The following is a 24,458-nucleotide window of genomic DNA, read 5'->3' as shown; positions in this document are numbered from 1 at the left end:
TATATATTGGGAGAAGGCAATGGCACCCCACTCCAGTACTCCTGCCTGGAAAATCCCATGGATGGAGGAGCCTGGTAGGCTGCAGTCCATGAGGTCGCTAAGAGTCGGACACGACTGAGCGACTTCACTTTGACTTTTCACTTTCGTGCATTGGAGAGGGAAATGGCAACCCACTCCAGTGTTGTTGCCTGGAGAATCCCAGGGACTGGGGAGCCTGGTGGGCTGCTGGCTATGGGGTTGCACGGAGTCGGACACGACTGAAGCAACTTAGCAGCAGCAGCAGCAGCAACATTATATGTTGATATTTAGCTGATGTATGTATTATCTAATTGAAGTCTCTAAAAGTTATATAATTTAATAAACTTTTAATGGGAATTAATTTAAAAATTTGGAAGCATTCAGATTTCAAAATCAAAAGAAATTTGTTTTTCACAAGAAAATTCTTTTCAAGAAGTTCTAAATGTATAATCTGAGGTCATGAGGCTAGAAGCTCAATTCAAGTTTGGGAATGAACACATAACACCTGTTGGCACTGGCTGACCACTCCACTTGAGGCATAGTCTTCATTTGAATTTCTTGTAGGCAATACTTCCTGACAATTACTTAGGTCATAGTCCCAGATGGGATATCACTAAAGTGGCAATTTTGGCCACCTGGGTTGAGCATTTCTAGTTTCCTATATCTAAGAAGTCCTTTTGATCAGATTAGGAATCACAGAAGAAATTAACTGAGAAGCTTAAAATAAAATAAACTTGTAATTGAATTGTCTTTGGATATTTTTAAACAGTTTACTTAGATACAAAAGTAAGATTACTTTGTAATGACAGGGAGTTGTTTCATTATTGTAATAGTTTACTAGGAATCCATAACAAAGTGCCACAGGCTGGGTGGCTTAAACAACAGAAAGTTATTTGCTCACAGTTCTGAAGACTAGAATTCTGAGATTAAGGTCAGAGAAGGATTGGTTTCTTCTGCAGTTTTCTTGGCTTATAGATGACTGTCTTTTCCTGGTGTCTCCATATAACCTTCCTTCTGTGTCCTAATTTCTTCTTATAAGAATACCAATCATATTGGATTAGGACCTACCCTAACATCAATACTCCATTTTAACTTAATTACCACTTTAATAAAGATCTTGACTCCAAATACTGTAACATTCAGAGCTTCTAGGGGGTTAGGCCTTCAGTGTATGAATTTTGGAGGGACATAATTCAGACCATAACAATTATAATCTCAACCCTTTAAAAACTGGTTTCTCATTATCCCTGGTGGCTAGATTCAGCATCCCAGTCTTGCATTGGATCCTTGATTTCTGTGCCTTATTAGTCCTTTTTGATGTGGGTTGTCCCAACCCTGGTCTCTTATCCATGCTGTGATTATTCTCTGCCTCTGTTGCTGTTACTGAAATACCTTTACTACTTTCATACCTACTGCCCTTCTTTTGTTCCTTTTAGCGTCTGAACTCAAGTTCATTCCAGTGTTGTCTCTAATAACCAAAAACTACAAACAACCCAAATGTCCATCAACAGTTGAATATATAAATTGCGGTATATTCAGATAATGAAACACTATACAGAGGAGGGAATGTAATAACTATTGCTACTTACTCCATGGATGAATCGCACAAACACAATGTTGTATCTTTTGCTACCTACTTCATAAGGACACTTAGACCACAGAGTCCATGAACTCAGCAGTCACAGTTCAGTCCAGTTCAGTCACTCAGTCGTGTCCAACTCTTTACGACCCCATGGGCTGCAGCACACCAGGCTTCCCTGTCCATCACCAACTCCCGGAGCTTACTCAAACTCATGTCCATCTCATCGGTGATGCCATCCAGCCATCTCATCCTCTGTCATCCCCTTCTCCTCCCAACTTCAATCTTTCCCAGCATCAGGGTCTTTTCAAATGAGTCAGTTCTTCCCATCAGGTAGCCAAAGTATTGGAGTTTCAGCTTCAGCATCAGTTCTTCCAGTGAATATTCAGGACTGATTTCCTTTCGGATTGACTGGTTGAATCTCCTTGCAGTCCAAGGGACTCTCAAGAGTCTTCTCCAACACCACAGTTCAAAAGCATCAATTATTTGGTGCTCAGCTTTCTTTATAGTCCAACTCTCATATCTATACATGACTAATATTTATCGAGTACCTACCATTGCCAGGCATTGTGGAAGTGCTTTCATACATACTCTCATTTAATTCTCACAAATTTATGAAGTAGCTAGGTAGGATTTCTATCCTATTTTCAGAAGGTAAAATGAAGCCTTAGAGAGAATAATTTATAAAAGGCAGAGCTGAGGTTTGAAACTTCTGTCTTCTGACTCCAGTCCCAGTATTGGTGCCAACATGCCACATGGCCATCCTTTGTTCCCTTCCATTGACCATGGATGCTTAACTGGCTCTATACACTGTCAATCTCATGGCCACTCAGTGACTGGGGTTCCCCACTCCAAGGTCTCTTCATACTTTCCCTAGCTCCTCTCCAGAGAATAAGAAAAACTGTTAATCCTTTTAAGGAACCAGAAGGCATCAGGGAGGAGCCAACTCAGATATTGTGTATGACCCCCAGAGGACTATCAAGATAAGCAGAGACACTACAGTCTGATTCATAATATTAGAACAGAAATGGTGAAAGCCTCAGCTTGTCTCTTAGAGCTGTTTCAGGTAAGTCAGGTAGATGGAGTACCCTTAGCTCAGAACTTTTTGGCTAGTAGCTTGTGAATTTAACCTAGTTTCTGTAATTTAGTTTTCCTAAGTTATATCAACAAAACTGGGGCATTTGGTGACTGGAGAACAAACTAGTAAAACACTTGCACCTGCCAGAAAATGATTAAAGCTACAAAGAAGGCTACTGAATAGTCGGATTCCAAGTCCACAGCTCTTATTCATAAATTAGTAATAGAATTTGCCTGAAATATTCATAAAGGGGAATTCAAGTTCACTAGTTACAAGTCCTTCTCTAGAAATAAAATGGACAAAGTACAATTCTACCTCATGACATCTGCATAAATTTGCTTTCTCAAATTCAAAACTTTGGTAATAATACATTTACCATATGGTAATTACATCTATTTTTAAAGGAGGTGGGATTCAATTTCTATGCTCTAAGATAACAACAGTCAACATTTAAAGGCTTCCAATTTGGTAGAGGAATGGAACTCCTTCTTTTGACTTGGAAAAAAAAAAAGAAGTGAAAGTGTTAGTCACTCAGTCCTGTCCACCCCTTTGCAACCTGATGGACTGTAGCCTGCCAGGCTCCTTTGTCCATGCGATTCTCCAGGCAAGGATACTTGAGTGGGTAGCCATTCTCTTCACCAGGGGATCTTCCCAACCCGGGGATTAAACCCACATCTTCTGCATTGCAGGCAGATTCTTTACTGTCTGAGCCACAATAAATAGATTTTACTTACTAGGGGCAAGAAGTTAGGATGTGTGTATGTGCTCAATTGTGTCCAGCTCTTTGTGACCCCATGAACTATAGCTTGCCAGGCTCCTCTGTCCATAGGATTTCCCTGGCAAGAATCCTGGAGTGGGTTGCCATTTCCTCTTCCAGGAGATCTTCCTGACCCAGGGATCAAACTCTCATCTCCTTTATCTCCTTCACTGCAGGCATATTCTTTACCGTTGAGCCACCGGGAAAGCCCAAGAAGTTGGGGGATGCATCTAATCACTGAAAAGAAAAAGAGTTTCATGGGTAATCAGTTCAAGGGAACTGTTTCATGGTCTTAACCACATATTTACCTACAGGGATTCTTATTCATTATATTTCCTTTGGAAAACTTTCCAATCAGGAATAAATGGGAAAGACAGAAATGATAAATCAGTGTTTTGTACATGGTTCCTGCCGAGTTTCCTTCCCCCTAGTCTTCCACATTCTACTATCTTGTATAGGACATCACCTTGGCTAACTACAAACACTTAGAAACCAGACCTGAATACCTCTTCCCTAACCCCTTCCAGGAATAGACCTTTTCTCACCTCCCCCTATGCCCTAAAACATCACTGATTCAACAGAGTTTAAGCAATTATCCATGCTGGTGATGTATGATTCTCATAACACCTTACTTTCTCTTAAGTGTTGGACATCCATCCATTTGTGCACATCAGATACAAGTCTGGAGTGCTTGTATTTGAAAAGAAAAAAAATAACAAAATAATCTTTAGGATTTTATGTTTTCAGTCATTTTGCTTAAAAATACGCTCAATATTAAGGTGAAATAGGTTCCAAATAATTTAGAGCGACATTAATCAGAGTAAGCCTAATAATAAAACTTCACTAATTGAGAACTGTTATAGATGATAGGGGAACTAAGTGTTGTGACTTTGACCTTTTGTCAAGAAAGCTCGCTAAGCAGAGTAAATAAGCCTGGGGGTAAGGTGGGAGTGAGATGGGGAATGTTTAATCTTCTCCAGAGAACAAACAAATGGTAAATTGTGAGCAAATGGATCTTATTAATTAGAAGGAAGTCTTATCTGTCCTTCAGAGCCAATTTTAAGCATCTTTACTTGGCAACACTTTATTAATTTTAATGAATTTTTATTTAGATACTTGAAACTATTTCATTTCTTTAAATGTCTAATTCAGACTTTTTATGTAATTCAAAATCACCTTCTGTCAAATTTGGCCATATTATGTGATTTCAATACCTTAAATAATTTGCAAAGGTTTTTAATAGTTACTTGTATATACTGAGTAAACTTGAGTCTCTTATCACTATACCAAATAATGCAAGTAGTTCAAAAGAAACAAGCACAACCTTTGCTCACACAAGGTAGTTCCATTGATAAAACAGTCACAGAACCTTTTTTCTCAATGAAGGATTATATAGCAAGGTGCCCAGGAGAAGCTTAATCTGCATGTACAACTCAGAAATTTTGGGTATGGGGCAATTCTGTTCCTCAAGAGACCCAGGTCCCTTTTCTAAGTGTAATTAGAAAAAATGATAAGGAGTGTTTTGGAATCAATTGGTGACTCTGGTCACTGAAGGCTGATTTGTTTTTTTAAAAAAGAGATACTGACTCGCTTCCTCAAAAGTACTCTTGGATGGTCAAGAAGACACTCTGAGGCGGGAGAGACTAAAGTGCTGAGGCCTAATTTTCTGGGGAGAGACAACAGTTTAAGAGTCACCATCAGTTTTACACGCAAGTGTGTTCTGCTTCAGGACTAAATGTTCCAAGTTTTCTGAGTGTGTTTTAAGAACTACAAGATGAGAGCTACTGATTGGGCACCCATTATGATTTTTGACTGCTTTTAGGGGAGATTCTTTGAATGCTAATAAGAATAGTAAGAGCAAGAGTGGTGGTTAGGGACCTGTTAGGGCAGGAACAGCTGTGATGGAAGTGCTGAGGGGGTGGTGGAAGCAGTCACTGCCAAAATGGGCCACCCAGAGGTGGGACAGAGAGCAGCTCCAGGGATAGCACCCTGGCTGTTGAGAAGACAGTAACCCAGGGTCAACTAGCATACTAGGCACAGTGAACACAATTCAGAAGGCCCAAGATACTCCTCAGGACCCATGAAAATGCTTTCATTGTATCAGTCTTAAAAATCAGAATCCCTCAAATGACTATTATAATAAGGAATTTGTAATATTAATAACAAATCTGGTCTGGATTATGTTTTTTCTTGATACAGCTTAGTCATAAAATACAACCTTCTACATTTTTTATGGAAAAAAGGTCCCATTAAAGCAAAAGTTTGAAGACCTATAGAAGTCATGAAGATCCCCCTACAGCAATCATTCAGGCCAAGGACAATGAGTGTGCATGCAGAGAGCTTAAAATCCCAGGGACTTTCATGTGTGGAGGTTTAGAATTAAGGAGATTGTTGTCCATGGCTCTCCCATCACCACATACACATATACCACATACAGCAAAAAGTACCAAATAACACAAACTGAAGATATAGGAGTTATATGGTAGTGGTTTAGTTGCTAAGTTGTGTCTGACTCTTGCAACCCCATGAACTGTAGTCCATCAGGCTCCTCTGTGCATGGTATTGGTAACTTCTTGATTTACCAAGCAAGAATGCTGGAGTGGTTTGCCATTCCCTCTCCAAGGGATCTTCCCAACCCAGGGATTGAACCGGGGTCTCCTGCCTGGCAGGCAGAGTCTTTAGCAACTGAGCCACCAGGGGAGCCCCATGGGAGTTATATCATAGAATGTAATTAGAATCAGTCCTCATTCACACCAGAAGACTTCATGGAAAAGGTGATGGTTTGGAGAGTCATCTGGAAAAAAACAATGCTACAGTGAAAACAAAAAAGATAGTAAGAAAGATATGGAGAATCAACTAAATGTCCTTCTTTTAAATGCCATGTGACATTATTTTAACTAAAGGCATCAATTTCTTTACTGCAACTTGACTACCCTTAATAAAGAATCAATAATCAAATTATTTCCAGCTATAAACAAATCATGAACCAGTGGTGAATTCATTATGATTTGTGAATTCCACATATGAGTCACTAATTAAGAAAAGAGAGAATTCTGTCCGTGCTTCCCAATTATTTACATCCAGATCTGTGCTTCCTTCAGGATGTTTAGAAACAACGATTGACCAGTATGTTCAGATTTAGTTCTACTTGTAAATTTTAAAATTTACAAAAAATTTTGTTGACGGGGGAAGAAGGGAATGAGTTAAATGTTACTGTAATAGAATGGTTTAAGCCCTACTCTATGTTGGAGGAAATCCACAGGAACACACAACTAGGAAAGGACATAATGTGGTAGGCAGAGATCGCCACCATTCAAGGAATATTGCTCTGACATTTTCCTGTGTTGAAAGAGAAGTTTGAAGAGAGCATGACACTTTCCATGACATTTACCTTCTCAAGTAAAAAAGGTTATCCTGGCTCTGCATATAAGCAACAAGAATAGCCATCAGAAATTAGCCTTTTTGTGACCAGTTTGTGCATGTAAGTCCAGGGTCTGGAGCTTATGAGATATATAATTTTTCAACATATGCAATACTGAATATCAGTTCATTTCAAACAGTTGTGCTAAAATGACCCAAATGGCAGGTATTTGCTTATATATATGTTATGTATGAGGAAAATATATTCAATGCATTCATACTTGTAAACCTGATTGTAGTTTATCCTTAAAACAATGATAAAAATGATGTTTAAGTTACAAATTCCATAGTAGCAGCAACTACAAAATTGCTGATGATGTACTGAGTCACTCTGAAATTACTTTATTTCATGTGTCCAAAATAGATCTCAGGATAATTCTAGTAAACATGGTATTTAGTGGCATTGAGTTAGCATTTAAAAAGAATTAGAGAGATGCTAAAACTTATAAATCTCTATTAAGATCTACAGAACAGAAAGAAGTGTGTATACGTGAGATGCTTAGGTTGGTTTTCTGTGAAATAGTTGAAACAAACACACTTTTTTAGAAATGTGCTCATGAGTGAAGTTGTGGGTGGCTAATTCTTACTGACCATTTCCACCTCACAAAGCCAGATGGAGAGAGAGCAGAGTGGTAGACGAGGAAGCACACAGGCTGGGAGGTGGGTCTGGGTTCCCATCCTGGATTAGCTCTGAGGCCTTGGCTAAATCACACTGTACTGTCTCTGAGCCTCAAAGCCCACAACTGTCTAGCAAAGACAATAATATCATCTAGCCCACAGAGTTCTCATGAGATCAAATCAATAAAAACATGCAAAACACCCAGCAGCATGCTCAGCACACAGTAGCTTCTCCAAAGAGGTTAGATCCCTTCTCTGCAAGACAGACCTGGAGCCAGCACCTCATCTGAGGATACCTGATACCTTCACAGCCTGATACCCAGCCTAAGATTCTGTGACTTCCGGTGTTTTCTAGGGCTTCCCTGGTGCCTCAGATAGTAACAGAATCCTCCTGCAATGCAGGAGACCTGGGTTCCATCTCTGGGTCAGAAGCTCCCATGGAGAAGGGAATGCAACCAACTCCAGTATTCTTGCCTGGAGAATCCCATCTACTCTGTTTCTTACATTCTATATTAAAAAAATAGAAGTGGGACAAAATTGAGTTTTCATAATAAACGTTAGTGTCATTACTGTACTCCCTGTGTTTTATTCATTTATGCCTGGTGTTCTAATAGAAATTAAAAGATTATTCTCAAGAATTATTATTTCTTAGAAAAGCTACTATTTTATATATTTCATTTGTGAACAAACAAAATGATAAAGAAACTTTAAAAAATCAAAGAATTTTCTCTAGCAAATCACGCAAAATGAAAGACATTTCCCTTTATGCTGATACTGTTTTCCAGTCAAAAATATCTCAAGAGATTAAATGAGCAAGTGGAAAAAGGTGATTTTGAAGTATTATTTGAAAAGAAATGGGCTGATATAATTTCTGGAGGGTGTCATGATGTGAAAATCAACTTACAAAGTTTCACTGTTCCTTTCTGTTGTGGCTAGAATGATGTACAAGCATACTGGCTTAATGTAATCTAAACCCATTTATATGCTTGAGTGTATAGTCAGTATATATTTCCTTTTTGCTGTCCTCATGTTGTTTCAAATAATAGATTAATATTGATCTTTTGGTGTAGTTATATTTAAAAAATTGAACTTGAAGTATGAATAACTATGTGTATTTCTTTCTTACAATGTTTTAAGTCACTGAATTTAAAAAAGAAAAGTAAAACGTGTGCAGTTGTATTACTGTTAGTCCTACAGAGCTGCTGATAAGCCAAGTTGTATAGTTTCATGAATTGCCAACTCAGTTACCTACCAGATTCTGAATTCTAGAAGCATTATCCCACAAGATAAATGGACAAGTCAGAAATAACACAGCTTGATTTTAAGATAAAATCTTGATTTTAATTTTTAAGTGGCAATATGACCTGGGGGGATCTTGCTTTGACATGTAAGTGCGTTCACATGACTTGGCAGTGGTTTTAGACGCTCTGTCTGAACTGTGGACATGTCACGTGGCCAACCTTCCCACTCTGTTCTGGAGCTGTACCACACTTCTGAAACAGTGAAGTTCATCAGGTAATAACTCAAAAGCCAAGAGGCTGTAAAGGAAACAAAGTTGCTAGCAGGCACTAACCCGGGTGTCATGACTTTTTTCAGGTAGTAGGTGTAACCTTGAAGAAAAAGTGGCACTGTCTTCAAAAAAGTGACCTGACCCTGGCTTTGGTGGGTTTTTCTGCAAGAAATAAAAAGCACCGCATGTGTTTATTATATATCCTTTCTAGCTGACCACTGCTTTGTTCTAGAGTTCAGCATGAAAGGACTAATTTTTGTTTTGGTTTGGTTTTGTTTTAGTGAAATGGCATGTCCGTTGCTAATTCTAGCTATTATAGTTGCACATGTGAAAAATACCTATACATTGTTTACGGATTGGTAGCATTTCAAATAAATAGTATATTGAAATACCGACCTGAAATTTTTTGAGATGCTTATCAATTGATTTTATTTCTTAGCCCAAGGAAAGAATCTGAATTATTATTTTTTCAATTATAACTTGTAACATTAGATATGTTTTTAAAATATATTAGGAATTTAATATAAGCATGCCACTTTGTTTATTGCTATATTATTACACTTCTCGGAGCATGGAAAAAATTCTTCACAAATGATTTTGCTCTTTTGAAAAAATACGCTGCAAAAATATGTTAAACTATATAAAGTTTGTAAATGAGTGTAGCTTATAAAGACATACTGATCTTATTGTATATAATGTTTTATCCAAGTAATTTTTACATGTTGAAAACATGTCAAATAGCTTAGCAGTGCCATGGATCATTTTCCAGAATTCAGAACTGTATGTATATTAGGAAGTTGACAGTGCTTTACTAAAGGAAACACCTGGGATCGTTACGTACCCCGATTTGTTATACAGTTAACCACTGTTTCCCTTTATTCTTCCAGAATTCAATTAATCTAAGCATTGTAGCCATATAAACTTTTCAGAACACTTAAGAAAATTACTGCTGTTATATCTGCTCAATAAAATCTCTAATAGTTGATATTATATTGTAGAAATAACACATTATTGTTCAATAATGCTAGTTCTTAAGTTAACAAACCAAAGAAACAAGCTTTCAGCATAGTAAAGAGATTCACACAGTTTTAAATGTAGTAACTAGACAAAGTTTTTCTTGGTTCTCATAAATAAAAACTGCCGCTCATTACATTTTAGAAAGGCAACGCTTGAAAAAATGGATATTCTGCTTCCTAGAGTCAACCTAACTTCTAAATACTTAAAGCCCTGTGCAAACCAAAGATAATAATGTAAGTCTATCCTTTTTAGTTGCATAGAGACTATCAAGATTTATTAATCTTTGGAGTTAATATTGACCCTAGCTCTTAACTTCCTTTCAGACAACGGACCCTCATATGTCCATTTTTGTTTCCTGGCCTATGGTATCTCTGTATGCTGCATCTGTATTTTACATAAATTTGCAACACAGATAGTCACATTGTACCTAGTATAAGGTTGTTTTCTCCAGGGAGGCTCTGCCCACAGACCAAGGACAGTGGAAGTTTTTGTTTTTAAAGTGCTTAAAGATGATTTAATTTTTACATAGTATGAGATGTTGCTAATTGGGTTGGGAAGGTGATATTTTGTTTTCTGTTTGTTTTTTTTCTATTATGCCCTATGTACCCTCAAAAACATAATAAACTAAAACCATAGAAAGCCAGCATACCCCTTACAGTCCATAATTATGTTTGTGTGAGACCAAAAAATTGTACATATCAGTATATCAGTGCCTCTATTATTAATCATCCTTTATTTACATGTGAATTTATGAGATTCTCCAATTAAAAGACATTTCTAAAATTCTATTAACATTTTTTTATCTCAAGAACATTGAGAGTTGCATTTTTTTCCATAGTACCTCCCCAAAATAAACAAGCTGGGTGAATTTCTGTGACTTTAGGCTGCTGAACAATTTTCAGAGGTTTTATGACACATTTATTTTTTGTGCCCAATCCAATCAAAAGTGACAGACACTAGAGACCACCCAGCAAAATTCCTCTGTGGGAGTGAGACCCTGATCCTAATCCCTATCCTAGACTCCTTACTGTCATTTAAAACACTTAGAGATTATACAGGAATAATTTTAAATGAACATAACAGGCAATCCATAGTGTTTTAAAATCAATGCTAAAAAAATTGTCGTCATGTAAATTGCCTTAAAATATATTATACATATAAAATACTATGTTAAAATTAAATATAATATGTCAGCTGTAAAGGTGAAAAAGTAGTTAACTAAAAAGTTCACAGATAATCTTTTTTCAGATTTCATGTGTTTTCTCCTCAGCCAAAAGCCTCAAGATTCACTTGCAGCAGCCTACCTCTTCATTTATGTTGGATTGCTCTTAAACATTAGAATATCTTGTGATAAATAATAAGTTAAAGATTTCTCCTGACACAAGTCATTGTTGATTTCACTGTTATAGGGAAAAGGCTCTAGGGCGGCAGATAAGGCTGTTGCCATGGTGATGAAGGAGATACCGAGGGAGGAGTCTGCTGAAGAAAAGCCCCTCCTTACTATGACATCACAGGTGGGCAGACCCTTAGGGTTCCTGTAGGAAGCTGACATATGTTAATATATCAGATATTGTGATTTTTAACTAGAAAAAAAAAAACATTAACTCGATCCAATTTTTAAAAAACATAGTTTCAATGAAACAATTATACAGTATAAAATGAAAACCAAAATTACTTAAATGAAAATTCCATCATTTAGTTACATATTCGTGGATATTAATTTTCATTACTCAACTTTAGTTAAGAAAATGTATGTGCAAGTAAAACATGTTGCTTCTTTATAAAGGAGTCTTGTTAACAACTTTGGGAAAGTACAATTAAGATAATGGTACATTTGAACAACAACAACCAAAAAAAAATTCCTGTGGATAAATACAACTTTATTGCATACATATGTCAGTTTACCAGTAGAATATCTAAATTTTCTTAAATGTTAAATATATTTATGTTGTGACTATGCATACTACATATATGTCTATACATATTTATGTGGATGAGTAATTTACAGGAATGAGCCAGAAGTCCCTGAGTCCCCATGCAGAAAATGGCATTTGTGATCCCTCTTCTATTTGGTGACCTTGGCAACAAAAATATCATCTCTATTAAAAGCACATGAGGGCCATTTTCAGCATTTATTATAACAAGTATATAAAAAGGTTTACATTTGTATGCAAAGACATGCCGAGAGTGAATCCTGTATGTCCTCAGGGACTTTTGAAACACCCTGTAAAATCCACATACATATGTATAATATACTCATCACCACTCTGTGGAACTATCAGTTTTAAATTCTTAAATGCAAAATATTTTTACTTGCATTTATCTTATAATTTAGATTAGATTGTTATATTAAACATTTCTTTTTTTTTCCATAATGCAATAGTAAGTGCAGTGATTCAGTTCCAATTATATGAACATATCTCAATTTAGAAAAATGTCCATTTAAATTCCTCATGAAAGGCATTTATATCAAAAGCTAAATTATGGCAACTTATTTTTAGAAGAGCATCAGATCACATCCCCAGCTGCTGCCAACATGTGTGGTTTTATTTTATTCTAAACACTATGTTGTAAGTAATGAAAATTATAACATATTACATCAAAATGGAATAATAAAAGTTATTGACGATTCCCAGGACTTTGGGATAATCTTATGTTGTGAGTTTTTCTTTTTTAGTTTTTGTTTTGTTTTTATCCAAAAGAAGAGATGCTTCTTGCCAATGACACAAGTAATCATTGGAAAGATATTTGCTTGATATTTATCAAGGCCTCCATTCTTTAGTTAGTTTACATGGTAAAACATGTACAGTTTTACATTGATTTCCTGCCCTTTGTAGAATCCATGTCCAAAATATACAGTCCACAGTTCCTCAGGTAAATGCTATGGGAGGTGAGAACTACTTGGAATTCTTGGCTAATGGTAGAACCATATTCACCAGTAGATAAGACCTATCCAAATTTGCAGTTGGCGTAATTGTGCTGCAACAAATCATTTCAGGACATCAGAATTTAGCACAGGCTCTAGTGCCCAATAATCCTTTTCAAATGTCCAAAATTACCTTAATAACCTAAACTAAATTTAATGCAAAATAAGAATTTGGATTTTTTTTTAATCAGAAAAGAAACTGCGATTATTACCATTTTCTCATATTCAGAATATTTGTGTGTACCAAGTTCCTTCTTTAATCCCTGTCTAATGTTGCATTAACTGTTTTTGAAGTAATAGTTACAATTTTACTGCATGAAGATGATCTAATGCTTTCTTTGATGCATCATATTCTTGTTGCATACTGGCTAATTTATGAATCAGCAAATGAAGAGTTCTGATTCATAAAATGTAATGCACCTATTGTGTTGATAATTTTGTGAAATTAATCCTGTGATAGCTGTGATACAATTATTTCCCAGTCAAATGCGGTTTTATTAGTTGATATACTTTTTCCACCACACACAAGTGGCTTCTTCCCTGCTATGCACCAGTGGCATGCACAAGCCAAAAAGCAGCAGAATGATCTGAAAAAGTGAGTACTTCTCATGGCAACCACAGCATCCAATCTGTGTACCATACCACATTCTTACTCGTTATCTTGTGTGAATGTGTTAGTGTCTTGACACATGTCTGTCCCGTGTCTCCTGTAGAACTCCTATGACATAGTGCTGCATACTGCGGGACACACTGACTCATCTTCATCACTGGTGCTCATTCACAGATTTCAGAAATGTCAGGAGCTAAGTGCTGCTGTCTCAATAATGTCTTCAGGACAATCATAATTGATCAAATACAGAATGAGTCTTTGAAACACTGAGTGCCTAACTAGTTTAGTAATTGTTCATTCCACAGATTGGTAAGTGTAGTTTATATTGAAGCATTTTTGTATTATGTGATTCTTAGGATTACTTTTAGAGAGATTTAGCCAAGCATATTCCAGTCAAGTCATCTATAGTACACTGAACAAATTGAACAAAACAGAAGAGTTGGCCAGGTGACCTGAACTCAGAAATTGTCTGACCCCTGAGAATTGCTCTTTTTGTTTCATTTTATTAGTAATTCTTGGCAAACAATATGTCAAGCTCTTCATAGAAGCTTAAGTTCCTTCTGTCCTAGACTAACACTTTAAATCAAACAATATGGAAACAAATGTGTATTGATGAGAGGTTTGAAGGAAAAAAATGTGTGAACCATCAATTCTTGGAGGAAATAAAGTTCAGGAAATAAAGACTTGTGCTATTCAATACAATAGCCACTAGCCCACACATGGTTGTGGATAACCTGAATTGAAATATGCTGTAAGTATAAAATACACACCAGATTTTGAGGATTTAGTCCAAAGAAAAATAATGTAAACTGTCATATTAAGGCTTCCCTGATGGCTCAGATGGTAAAGAATCCACTTGCAATACAGGAGACCTGGGTTCAATCCCTGGGTTTGGAAGATCCCCTGGAGGAAGGCATGGCAACCCATGGACAGAGGTGCCTGGCAGGCTATAGTCCATGGGGTTGCAAAGAGTCAGAGATGACTGAGCAACTAAGCACATCACATGAATAATTTTTACATTGATTACATGTTGACATGATAATATTTTGGATATACAGGAGTAAATAAAATGTTATTAAAATTATTTCACCTGTTTGTTTTTACTGTTTTTAAATTGGCTACTAGAAAATTTTAAATTACCAGGCTCTCATTATATTTCCATTGAATAGAATAAATAAATCCAGTTTCAGTCTAGATGGGAAAACTATGTACCAGAAGATTGAGTATATCATAGAAAAATTTTTATTCTTCTTTATGAGAATGAAATGGCTTTAGGGAATACTTTTCTCTCATTAGGAACCTTCAAAATTTTCATTTTAACCACCTGCCCTGGTATTGAATACTTTTGTTAGCAAGGTATAGCCAATTCATCTTCTGCTGTGTCTCAAAACTATGTGTTACAGACCTCTTTGGGTCAAGGGAATTTTTTTTTTAACTCAGCCTTTGTTTTCCTATCTGTCCCCACTTCAATATTGATTTAATTTTGTGTCTAATAAAGATAGAATAATGTCCTTAATTGGAAAAATGCAAGATTGCTAAATACAGCCTTGTTTGGATTTTCTATCACTAACTTGAAACAGTTTCTTTAATTATATTCTCTGTCCTGCTTTGATAGTAGTATTACCCAAGTTATAAACAGTAATTGTTCATTTCCCCATGAATAGATTCACATTTTACAAGGCTCTAACTATCCTGGCCGGAGAAGGCAATGGCACCCCACTCCAGTACTCTTGCCTGGAAAATCCCATGGATGGAGGAGCCTGGTAGGCTGCAGTCCATGGGGTCGCTAAGAGTCGGACACGACTGAGCGACTTCCTTTTCACTTTTCACTTTCATGCATGCAGAAGGAAATGGCAACCCACTCCAGTGTTCTTGCCTGGAGAATCCCAGCGGCGGGGGAGCCTGGTGGGCTTCTGTCTATGGGGTCGCACAGAGTCGGACACGACTGAAGCGACTTAGCAGCAGCAGCAGCAGCAACTATCCTGGCAGGAAAATATTTGGTTGGCATTTAGAGCAAGTCAAAGAGTTGAAAATTATCACATGACTATCCTTTACAGGCAGATTCCACTGGGACCCATTATAGAACAAGAGATGGGGCAGGGCCATTAGTACTATTAGCTCATAAATCAATTCCATCAGGTGGCAGAGTTACTGTCACAAAGCCTTCAAAGGCTGAATACTTACAGGGTACATAGTAATGATTTAGTTGTTTTGTCTTTTCAATGGATTGAGTCAATTTAGTTTTAATATGGAGACTATTTTGATGGGCTTTGCACACATTTCTAATCTTGGATAGGACTAATTAAAGCCATACACAATTTAATTACAAAATTATGAACAAAATCTACTTAACAAATGACATATACTTTTAATCAAGAGAGTACAAATAATAAAGGAATTTTCAAAATGTATAAAGATGTATCTACTGAAAACATATTTGTGTTATTATTTATATAAAAACAAAACAATCTTAATTTTTTCTATTATTTAAATAAGGTTAAAAAGACTGGTATATTTTTACAAATTTTTAATCAACATTATAAATATGAGATATTTGTTAACTGTTCTTTATTAGCTTTGATGTTTTAACTTAAAATTATTCTTTAAGTACTAAAATGTTTTAAAAAAACAATATTTTACTTTAAAACAAGAGATTAAGATTATCAATCTAAAGTGTAAAATTATAAAAAATGAATCCTTTACAGATCTTGTTTTGTCACCTAAAATGTATTTGAATTTGGAGTTAGTTCTTAGTAACATAAGCTATCACAAACTTTAGCTCTATATTTTTTAATGAAACACCTAAGCAATATATTATTTAAAGATAAATAAACTTAGACCTAAGTCACAAAATAAGCTATGTTTAATGCAATGGAGCTTAAGTAGCAGGCAGCATTTAAAAACAAAATACTCCTTAGAGCAGATAATAATTTAATTTTAATTTAATAATTTAATTTTTAACATTTATATTAAGGAAATTCAAGTTGAACTAAGGCAAATGCATTTTTAGACAAAGTTTTAAAACAGACAATAATTCATTAAAGCTGGGTAATATTGTTTGCATTTTGCTCAACACTGAACACAGTATTGATATAAAATAAGAACCAGTTTGGTCCTGAGTGGCTACTATTAGTCACATCAGCTGGTCTGACTGAGTCATAAGTAAGTTGAAGGCATTTGACTGAATGTCATTTACAACCTATGATTACAAGGAAGGTGTAAAAGTTCAATAGGCTTTTGAATACTAAGTGACAACAAGCTCCTACAGGCAAGTTCTCACCTGTCTTTTTTCCTTTTGTTTCCATATCCATTGATCATGTAAGAGTTTTCCCTCAAAATCTCCAAATTTATATCTCTGACTTAAAATCCTGAGTGAGGTAGTGGTGTTATTTCTTGAAGTGTCACCAGCTTCACATTTGCATTGGTCCATGTCCTGCTTCCAAAGATGCAATGAGGCAGGTCCATGCCTTTATTTCAGTTTTTCTCATTAAGAATTCACTCTGCATTTTAGACTTACTGGTAGAAGCCTCGCATTTGGAAATGTTCCTTTATCTACTTCTAGGTTTCCATGCATTTTAGTGATGTGACAGTGGAGAAAAATGGACTCAGATTTGTGGCTTAAAATTTGCCAGGAATTTAGTAAACATTTCTGAGGACCACTGGCCTCTCTCTGAGTTGATCAAGCCCAGTACAAAATTGAGAAAGCCTATGCGATCGTTCTTTTGTACAAGTCGCCATTCAGTTGGGCTGTATAAAATCAGCCAACATTTATTAAATTTCTAAATGAGACAAAAAAATTAATTGGATAAGGTCTCTAACTTTGAAGAGACTATAGTATAGAGGGAGGAAAACAGATAGAACCAAGGTTATAAAACTATGTAAAGTGTGGGAACATGGAGATGCTGTAAAAATGCACTCACTGCTTAACACTGAAAAAGGTTACCAGACAATGTGTCAATAGACTGGGGTTCTTAAAGAGAAATAAGATTCTATCACCATTAGAAAGGCCTTTGAAGTAATCTAAATACTGAAAAGAGGACAAAGAAGGATAATAAAGGAAAATTTTAAATGTAAATTTGAGACAAAGGTCTTTAGCGACTAATGAAGTGAGTAATTTTAACTCAGTTTTGATCTGATTGAACCCAAATTGAATTACTCCAACTCAGTATTTAAAAAAGAAAACTTGAACCCTTTTGACTCACCTTTTATTATTTTATACATCAATATACTCTGTGCCAAAAGGATGAAATGAGGTAAGTTCATAAAGTATTTTCAAACACAAGGAAGTAATTCTAAGAGAAAGTCAATAACCTATATCCTACCAATGAATAGAGACAGAATAAATGGTATACTATTTGGAAGCAAAGCTTAGGGGAACTATTTGGGGGGTTTAATTCATTTACAATATTCCTCTAGGAACTAAAAGGTTAGCTTACTCTCAAGTCACCACAGGAAAGCCATACATTTTTTTGAAAATCAGGAGAGGAGTATGTGAAAAGTCATTCTTATCTATACAAATAAAAAGAAAATGGGGCTAAATATGGATAAAATAATGATTTTAAAATTCATCCAACTGAAGATACAGTTCAGAATAGGACTTTTTAAGAGAGATTTTTATTTGGTAGCCATTGATTGAGCCCCTTTTATATAAAGACATTCTATTCAAAGTTGGGAAGGATATAAATATGAGAGACATAGCCTCTGACCTCAGAACTTATAAGAAAAGGTGTTTTTCATGATATCTCCTGTTTCATCTTCCATATCTCAATCAGAACCAAAAAACTTTCAGCTCCCAAATTACCTTTCCATGAGATCTGAAATTGGGCCCTTCATCTTCTTCACCCCTGAGCCCTGCCTCAATCCTCTACTCTAAGCTCAGCATTTCCTGACAGCTAAACTGTTCTCTAGCTTGAAAAGCAGACTCAGAAAGTCATGTGAAGTTTCCTCTTTGATATGTATCTATGGAAGGAAGTCACGGGAAGAGCTCAATTATGAGAATGGGACAGATGTAACAACTCCAATGCAGGGGTGAAATGGTCACAAATAAGACAGTAGGTATGAAAAACACCTTACAAGGAAAAGCCACACTTTAGTCTTGAGCTGTCTAGGGTCTCTCCGAACAACCTTCTCTTTGGTGTTCTTCCTATGCTAAAAAAATCTGAGTGCTAGAAGTTCTTTTTCTAGACAATAAGCGTGAAGTTTGAACAAGAAGAGAGATTCAGTAAATAAATAAAATACTATTACTTCTGATAAAGCAGATGCCTAAAAATACAGGTCTTTCCATTAATTTTCCTTTCCTTTATTTTTCCATTTAGATATTTATGTGGAAAGGTCTTACTTTCTAGAATACTTTTATCAAATTTAGACTGTAATTTTTCAGTGTTTATAATTAAAAGTATCTACAGAAATCTAATACCCTAGTCTTCTGAAACTAGAGATAACCTAGGTCTAAATTCCACATGTCTACTCACAAAACTGTGATTTGGAAATAGTCCTTTTATTTACAAAGGAATTTAATTGTATCCAAAGTAAAAAAAAAAAAAGTATAAGGACGGTTTTGTGCAAATGTAAACCTATATATCTTTACGTAATAATTGATATTTCTCAAAACCATGACTAAGAGAATAAATTTTCTTAGTTATCTATCAACAAAATCAGACTTCTTCAGAGAAATAATGGCTGACAGAGTTATGACATCACAATACATATTTATACATATTTTAAGGTCAAAGTTGTATTGAGTTTTTGCACGTTTTCACTTTGACCTAGGTCAATAAGACCTAGTGATCAGAATGCACAACATAATAAATGTAAGCCTGTTACAAGTAATTCTACGAGTATAGCACAGGGTCATATTTGATGGTGACCTTCATCTTCCATGATGTGTATAGCACAGCAGAATCCAGCTGTCACTCGACAGCCATGAGAATGGCACAGCCCAGAGGCAGGCATTGTTGCAACATCAGAACCACATCACTATGGTGATGTCCTACTAGATGGGTTCATGACACTAAGTACATAGAGTTAAAAGGGCAGGTTCTACCAAGAAACATACCTTAATATATGGTTCTTTAAGAAACTGTGTTAACACAGCTTTTACATGAACCACTTATAAATGAAAAACAGATCCTGGAAAACTAATCATACTTTCAGAAGAGCTGGCATAAACCATGGCATTTACAAAAAGACAGGGAGGCCTGGCGTGCTGCGATTCATGGGGTCGCAAAGAGTCGGACACGACTGAGCGACTGAACTGAACTGAATATATTTTATCCCAGAAACATGGAAGACCCATAGTCCCTCAACATTAAAAAAAAAAAAAAAATCATTTAAATAGGATGGGTGACATCTAAGAATGTTCAAATTCAGAAGACAAAATGCAAAGAAGCTCAGGAGTTTCATTCATGGATTAAAGGAGCATTCCCCAGAAAGGTTACTACCAACACAGACCTCAGATAATTGACAGAAATCTGTTAAGTCTTTATACACATCCCCTGGAGGAGGAAATGGCAAGCCACTCTAGTATTCTTCCCTGGAGAATTCCATGGACAGGGGAGCCCGACAGGCTACAGTCCATGGGGTTGCAAAAGAGTTGGACATGACTTAGTGACTAACCCATCACATACACAGTAATATTAAAACTTATAATAATTAAAATTTTTTCTATCTCTGTAACTTGAACACCAAAAGAAAATGAGCATTAATTCTTAGCCCTGGATAAAATGTACAAATTAATATGTATGAAAATTAAATTGCCAACACTCTGTCAAAATTTAGACTGTAGTGAAGATCTGAGATTTATCTAGGCTAATAGCATGAATGTGTAAAATTACTAAAGGTGCCTCTTGGTTTTCATCCCCAAATAATCACTAAATGTTTCCATATTCCTCCTTCTCCAATGATAGAATTGCATTTTTCTTCCCATATTTACCATTATCTAAGTCTCTTGTCATTGTCCATAAGCTCTAAGCTATAATACCACTAACACTGCCAGAGAAATAATGAAGTGAAAGTGAGTCATAGAACATATTTTGATTTGGCAATACTTCAAAACAGTTCATTTGTTACTTTATGTGTCTCCTAAAATACAGCCTTGCAAATAAGCATTTCAAAAATCTAGAGATTTTTGGGCACATCTTTTTCTTATAACAAGTAGAAAACTAGATGACTATGCCCATTTTAAGAAAGGCCAAGATAGAAACTCCCGGAAAACTAGGACAGTTCATTTAGGGCCTAACCACTTGTGTATCTTAGGTGTAATTTTTCCCTTAACCACAGAAACAGAACTTAAGAATGTTTGGATTCAAAGAAGTGCAGAATAATTGAAAGTGAATAGTTGGCTGCCACTGATAATGAGACCTAATAAATACCAAACTGAAAGATTTCTTGAATTAGAGAATAAGCCAATTGATTTGAATTGACAGAAATCTACTTTACATGCAGATTTTCACAAATATATATATATATTTGATATATATGTCAAGTTAACATAGCAATATTTTCTACTTTCTCAAAATATTTGCATAAAAGATTTCCAAGGAAATGTAAGGGAGGTTGTGTATCTTTAGGTGATTTGAGCTTTTTAAGAGAGGGAGAAAAAGAGCATTTATTCCATACACGTGTGTGTGTGCTCTTACGAACTGACGGACCAGTCCTAACCAGAATGTGTCACCTCAAGGTCTGAATCCATTGTTCCAGGTCTCAGTGAGAGCTTTTTGGCCAAGTGAAAAGTGAGGTTGGCCCTCAGGAACTATGATTCCATAGGTGTCATATTCTACATAGTGAAATTAGAGAATAATTCTGAAACCATTCTAGGAGGAGAAAAAAAGCTTGAGCTTTAAAAATTAAAGTTTGCTGCATCAAAAATATGACAGTGCTAAAAGGCTTATTCCCCATTCCTTGACTTTATTTTTTTTCCTTTCTTGCCCCTACCCATTATTTATTGATTGATTTTTTGGTAGGCTTGCTATTCCTATTTTGTTGCAAGGCTGCATTTTAATTCATCTGATTCTGGACTTTGACAAAGCCCTTTGACATCTGTGTTCATTTGTTCTCAGCTGGTGAATGAACAGCAAGAAAGCAGACCCCTCCTGAGCCCCTCCATCGATGACTTTCTCTGTGAAACCAAATCGGAGGCAATAGCAAGGCCAGTAACGTCCAACACAGCCGGTAATTCTTTCACTTTTAACTTATCCTCAAGTAGTTAATTTTCACAGTAGAAAAATGCACATTTCTTTCCACAATGCATTTTAAGTGGAGAATAATGTTTGCAACCAGATGAAACTTTATTTCAACATAAACCAGTTCATCACTTTTGTTTATTTAAGAAACGCCAATGGATATTATCCAACCACTTTTGCTGAACATTAGAGTACCACTGTTAGCAATGAATCATTTTTCAGTGCCAATTTTCATATTTACATCATGGCATCTCAAGTCACATCATATAGGAAATCTTTAAAACAAAAGTGTTTCTTTCAGAGTAAGGTTTTTTCAAGTTCTGGATGGAAATATTATATATGAGAAAGTCTAATAAAATAAAAATATAGACATCCCTTTCAAGTGGATTGAAATGACAATTAAAATGTCCTAGAGACCTGGTATATTATTGAGAGAATTTCATTTGTTGTCATATAAATGGGTTACTTGTAAGAAGTAACCAAGAATTACCTTCTTACAAGAATTTATTTGAACATTGTTCTGGAATTAAATGTATTCAAACTAAACTATCTGTATAGGGACTAATAAGTAGTCATCCAATGAGTGAATACAGGATACCAGTGTATCAATCACACCCTCTCTAGCATCCTCTGCACTTAACAGTTCTCACAGATGCGAAAACTAAGTCACCTAAGTTCTGCTTACTTTGAGGCCACAACAAATTTGACTCAAAAACTGCTTTTCACCTTCTGGTTCAGTGGCAACCTTTCTGCATTGATTTCATTCAATCATCATTCACATTCAAAGGCATGTTGTTCAAATAAGGATGAAAGAATGATGTACAGAATCAAAGAAGAAAGGTTATGTTGGATTACAGGAGAGAATTTAAAGGGGAAAGGAGAGCATAATTACAGACTGTCTTGTTTAAAGTTTCATTTCCCCATCATGTCCTCAGCTGGCTGCTTCCTGGCATAGTTTTATTATACTTTTAAGTAAGTGAGGAAAATCACAGATGAAGGAAATTGTGGTTTTTAAGAAATGCTAAAAATTACAACAATAAGAGTAACTAAAACAAGACAGCGGAACTTGATGTGGGAGTGTAGCCTACAGTCTGTGGAGTTAAACTTTGTGATTTCCCCCCGAGCTCTGCCACTTAGCAGCTCCTGTCCTTGGGCAAGTTGCATAACTAAGTCTGTTTCCTCGTCTGTCTAATAATAGTAAGATCTATATCTCATAGGTTACTTGGGAAGATTAAATGAAGCAATCTATGTAAGTGCTAACACCATGTAAGCTCTAACAGATGTTACCATCACTGTGAGGTATCAGGTGAAAACAGAACACCAACACCTCCCTTTACAGATGCAGTAACTTTCTCTATATCACAGCAAAGCAATCATTTTCTAAATTCAACTATCACTTTGAGTAGTCAAGCAAATAAAATTATGCCTGGTACATTTTAGGCAGGACAAGTTCAGATCCTGTCAGATCAGCTTAATCCTTCTTTTCTATGAAACTGGCGTTCACCGCCCCAAAACTGAGCTAACCCCCAGAAAAATACAGAGGAGCCTGTGTCTCTAATTGCAAGAAAGTCCATGAGAATCGATACATGGAGAAATTCCTGCTGTTCTAGGAAAAAGCTACAAAGCATAATTCTCAGATCTTGATTCCAGTACCCTCTGCATCTCCCCATGATGAAAGAACTAAGTCCCAAAGGAAGGACTCACCAGAGAGAGCAACATAATTTCCAACTCAAAAGCTGCCTTTCACCTTGATTTTTCTGACATATAACAGAGAGACCCGTGAGATACTGGAGGGAAAAAATCAAAAGCATGTGTAACTTCTTGCGATCCCAGTACCTTTAGTATTACCTTCTGTACCAGTTTCTTAGGACCCCAATGACAAAATACCACAAAATGAGTGGATTAAACAGGGATTTGTTGTCTCACAATTCTAGAGGAAGTGTCATCAGGACCATGCTCCCTCTGAAGGTGCTTGGGAAGGATCTGCTCTAGGCCTCTCTCCTGGCTTCTGGTAGCTCTTCAGTTTGTGGCAGCATAACTCTAACCTTCACATGATGTATGTGCATGTCCCCCAGTATGCATGCAGTCTCTGTGTCCAAATTTCCTCTCTTTATTAGTGAAAGTCGCTCAGTCATGTCCAACTCTTTGCTACCCCATGGACTTTACAGTCCATGGAATTCTCCAGGCAAGAACACTGGAGTGGGTAGCCTATCCCTTCTCCAGCAGATCTTCCCGACCCAGGAATCGAACCAGGGTCTCCTGCATTGCAGGCAGATTCTTTACCAGCTGAGCTATCAGGAAAGCCCTCTCTTTATTAGGGACCCACCCTCCTCCAATCTGACTCAACTAATTACACCTCCAATGACCCTATTTCCAAATAAAGTTACATTCTGAGGTACCAGGGGTGAAAACTTCAACATATGAGTTTTGGGGGGACAAAATTTGATCCATGCTGCTGCTGCTGCTAAGTCGCTTCAGTTGTATCTGACTCTGTGCGACCCCATAGACGGCAGCCCACCAGGCTCCCCCGTCCTTGGGATTCTCCAGGCAAGAACACTGGAGTGGGTTGCCATTTCCTTCTCCAGCAGATCTTCCCGACCCAGGAATCGAACCAGGGTCTCCTGCATTGCAGGCAGATTCTTTACCAGCTGAGCTATCAGGAAAGCCCTCTCTTTATTAGGGACCCACCCTCCTCCAATCTGACTCAACTAATTACACCTCCAATGACCCTATTTCCAAATAAAG

At 36.4% G+C, this 24,458-nt stretch overlaps 1 protein-coding gene across 2 annotated transcripts in view; it reads left to right on the top strand.

The window, feature by feature from the left end:
- PEX5L (peroxisomal biogenesis factor 5-like) overlaps positions 1-24,458 on the top strand; it is a 219,844-nt gene that overhangs the window by 62,749 nt on the left and 132,637 nt on the right. The window contains exons 1-2 of one of the 2 annotated variants that reach the window (XM_010855623.1): positions 11,407-11,511; positions 21,591-21,702. In XM_010855623.1, coding sequence (XP_010853925.1) covers positions 11,443-11,511; positions 21,591-21,702 — 181 coding nt within the window. In that variant the 5' untranslated portion in view covers positions 11,407-11,442. Of the gene's footprint in view, positions 1-11,406; positions 11,512-21,590; positions 21,703-24,458 lie in introns of those variants that run through there. The other variant, XM_010855624.1, reaches the window with a different exon arrangement.

The sequence above is a fragment of the Bison bison genome, unplaced genomic scaffold (assembly GCF_000754665.1).
Source record: "Bison bison bison isolate TAMUID 2011002044 unplaced genomic scaffold, Bison_UMD1.0 scf7180017864367, whole genome shotgun sequence".
NCBI lineage: Eukaryota > Metazoa > Chordata > Mammalia > Artiodactyla > Bovidae > Bison > Bison bison.
This window is presented reverse-complemented; position numbering and strand designations above follow the sequence as displayed.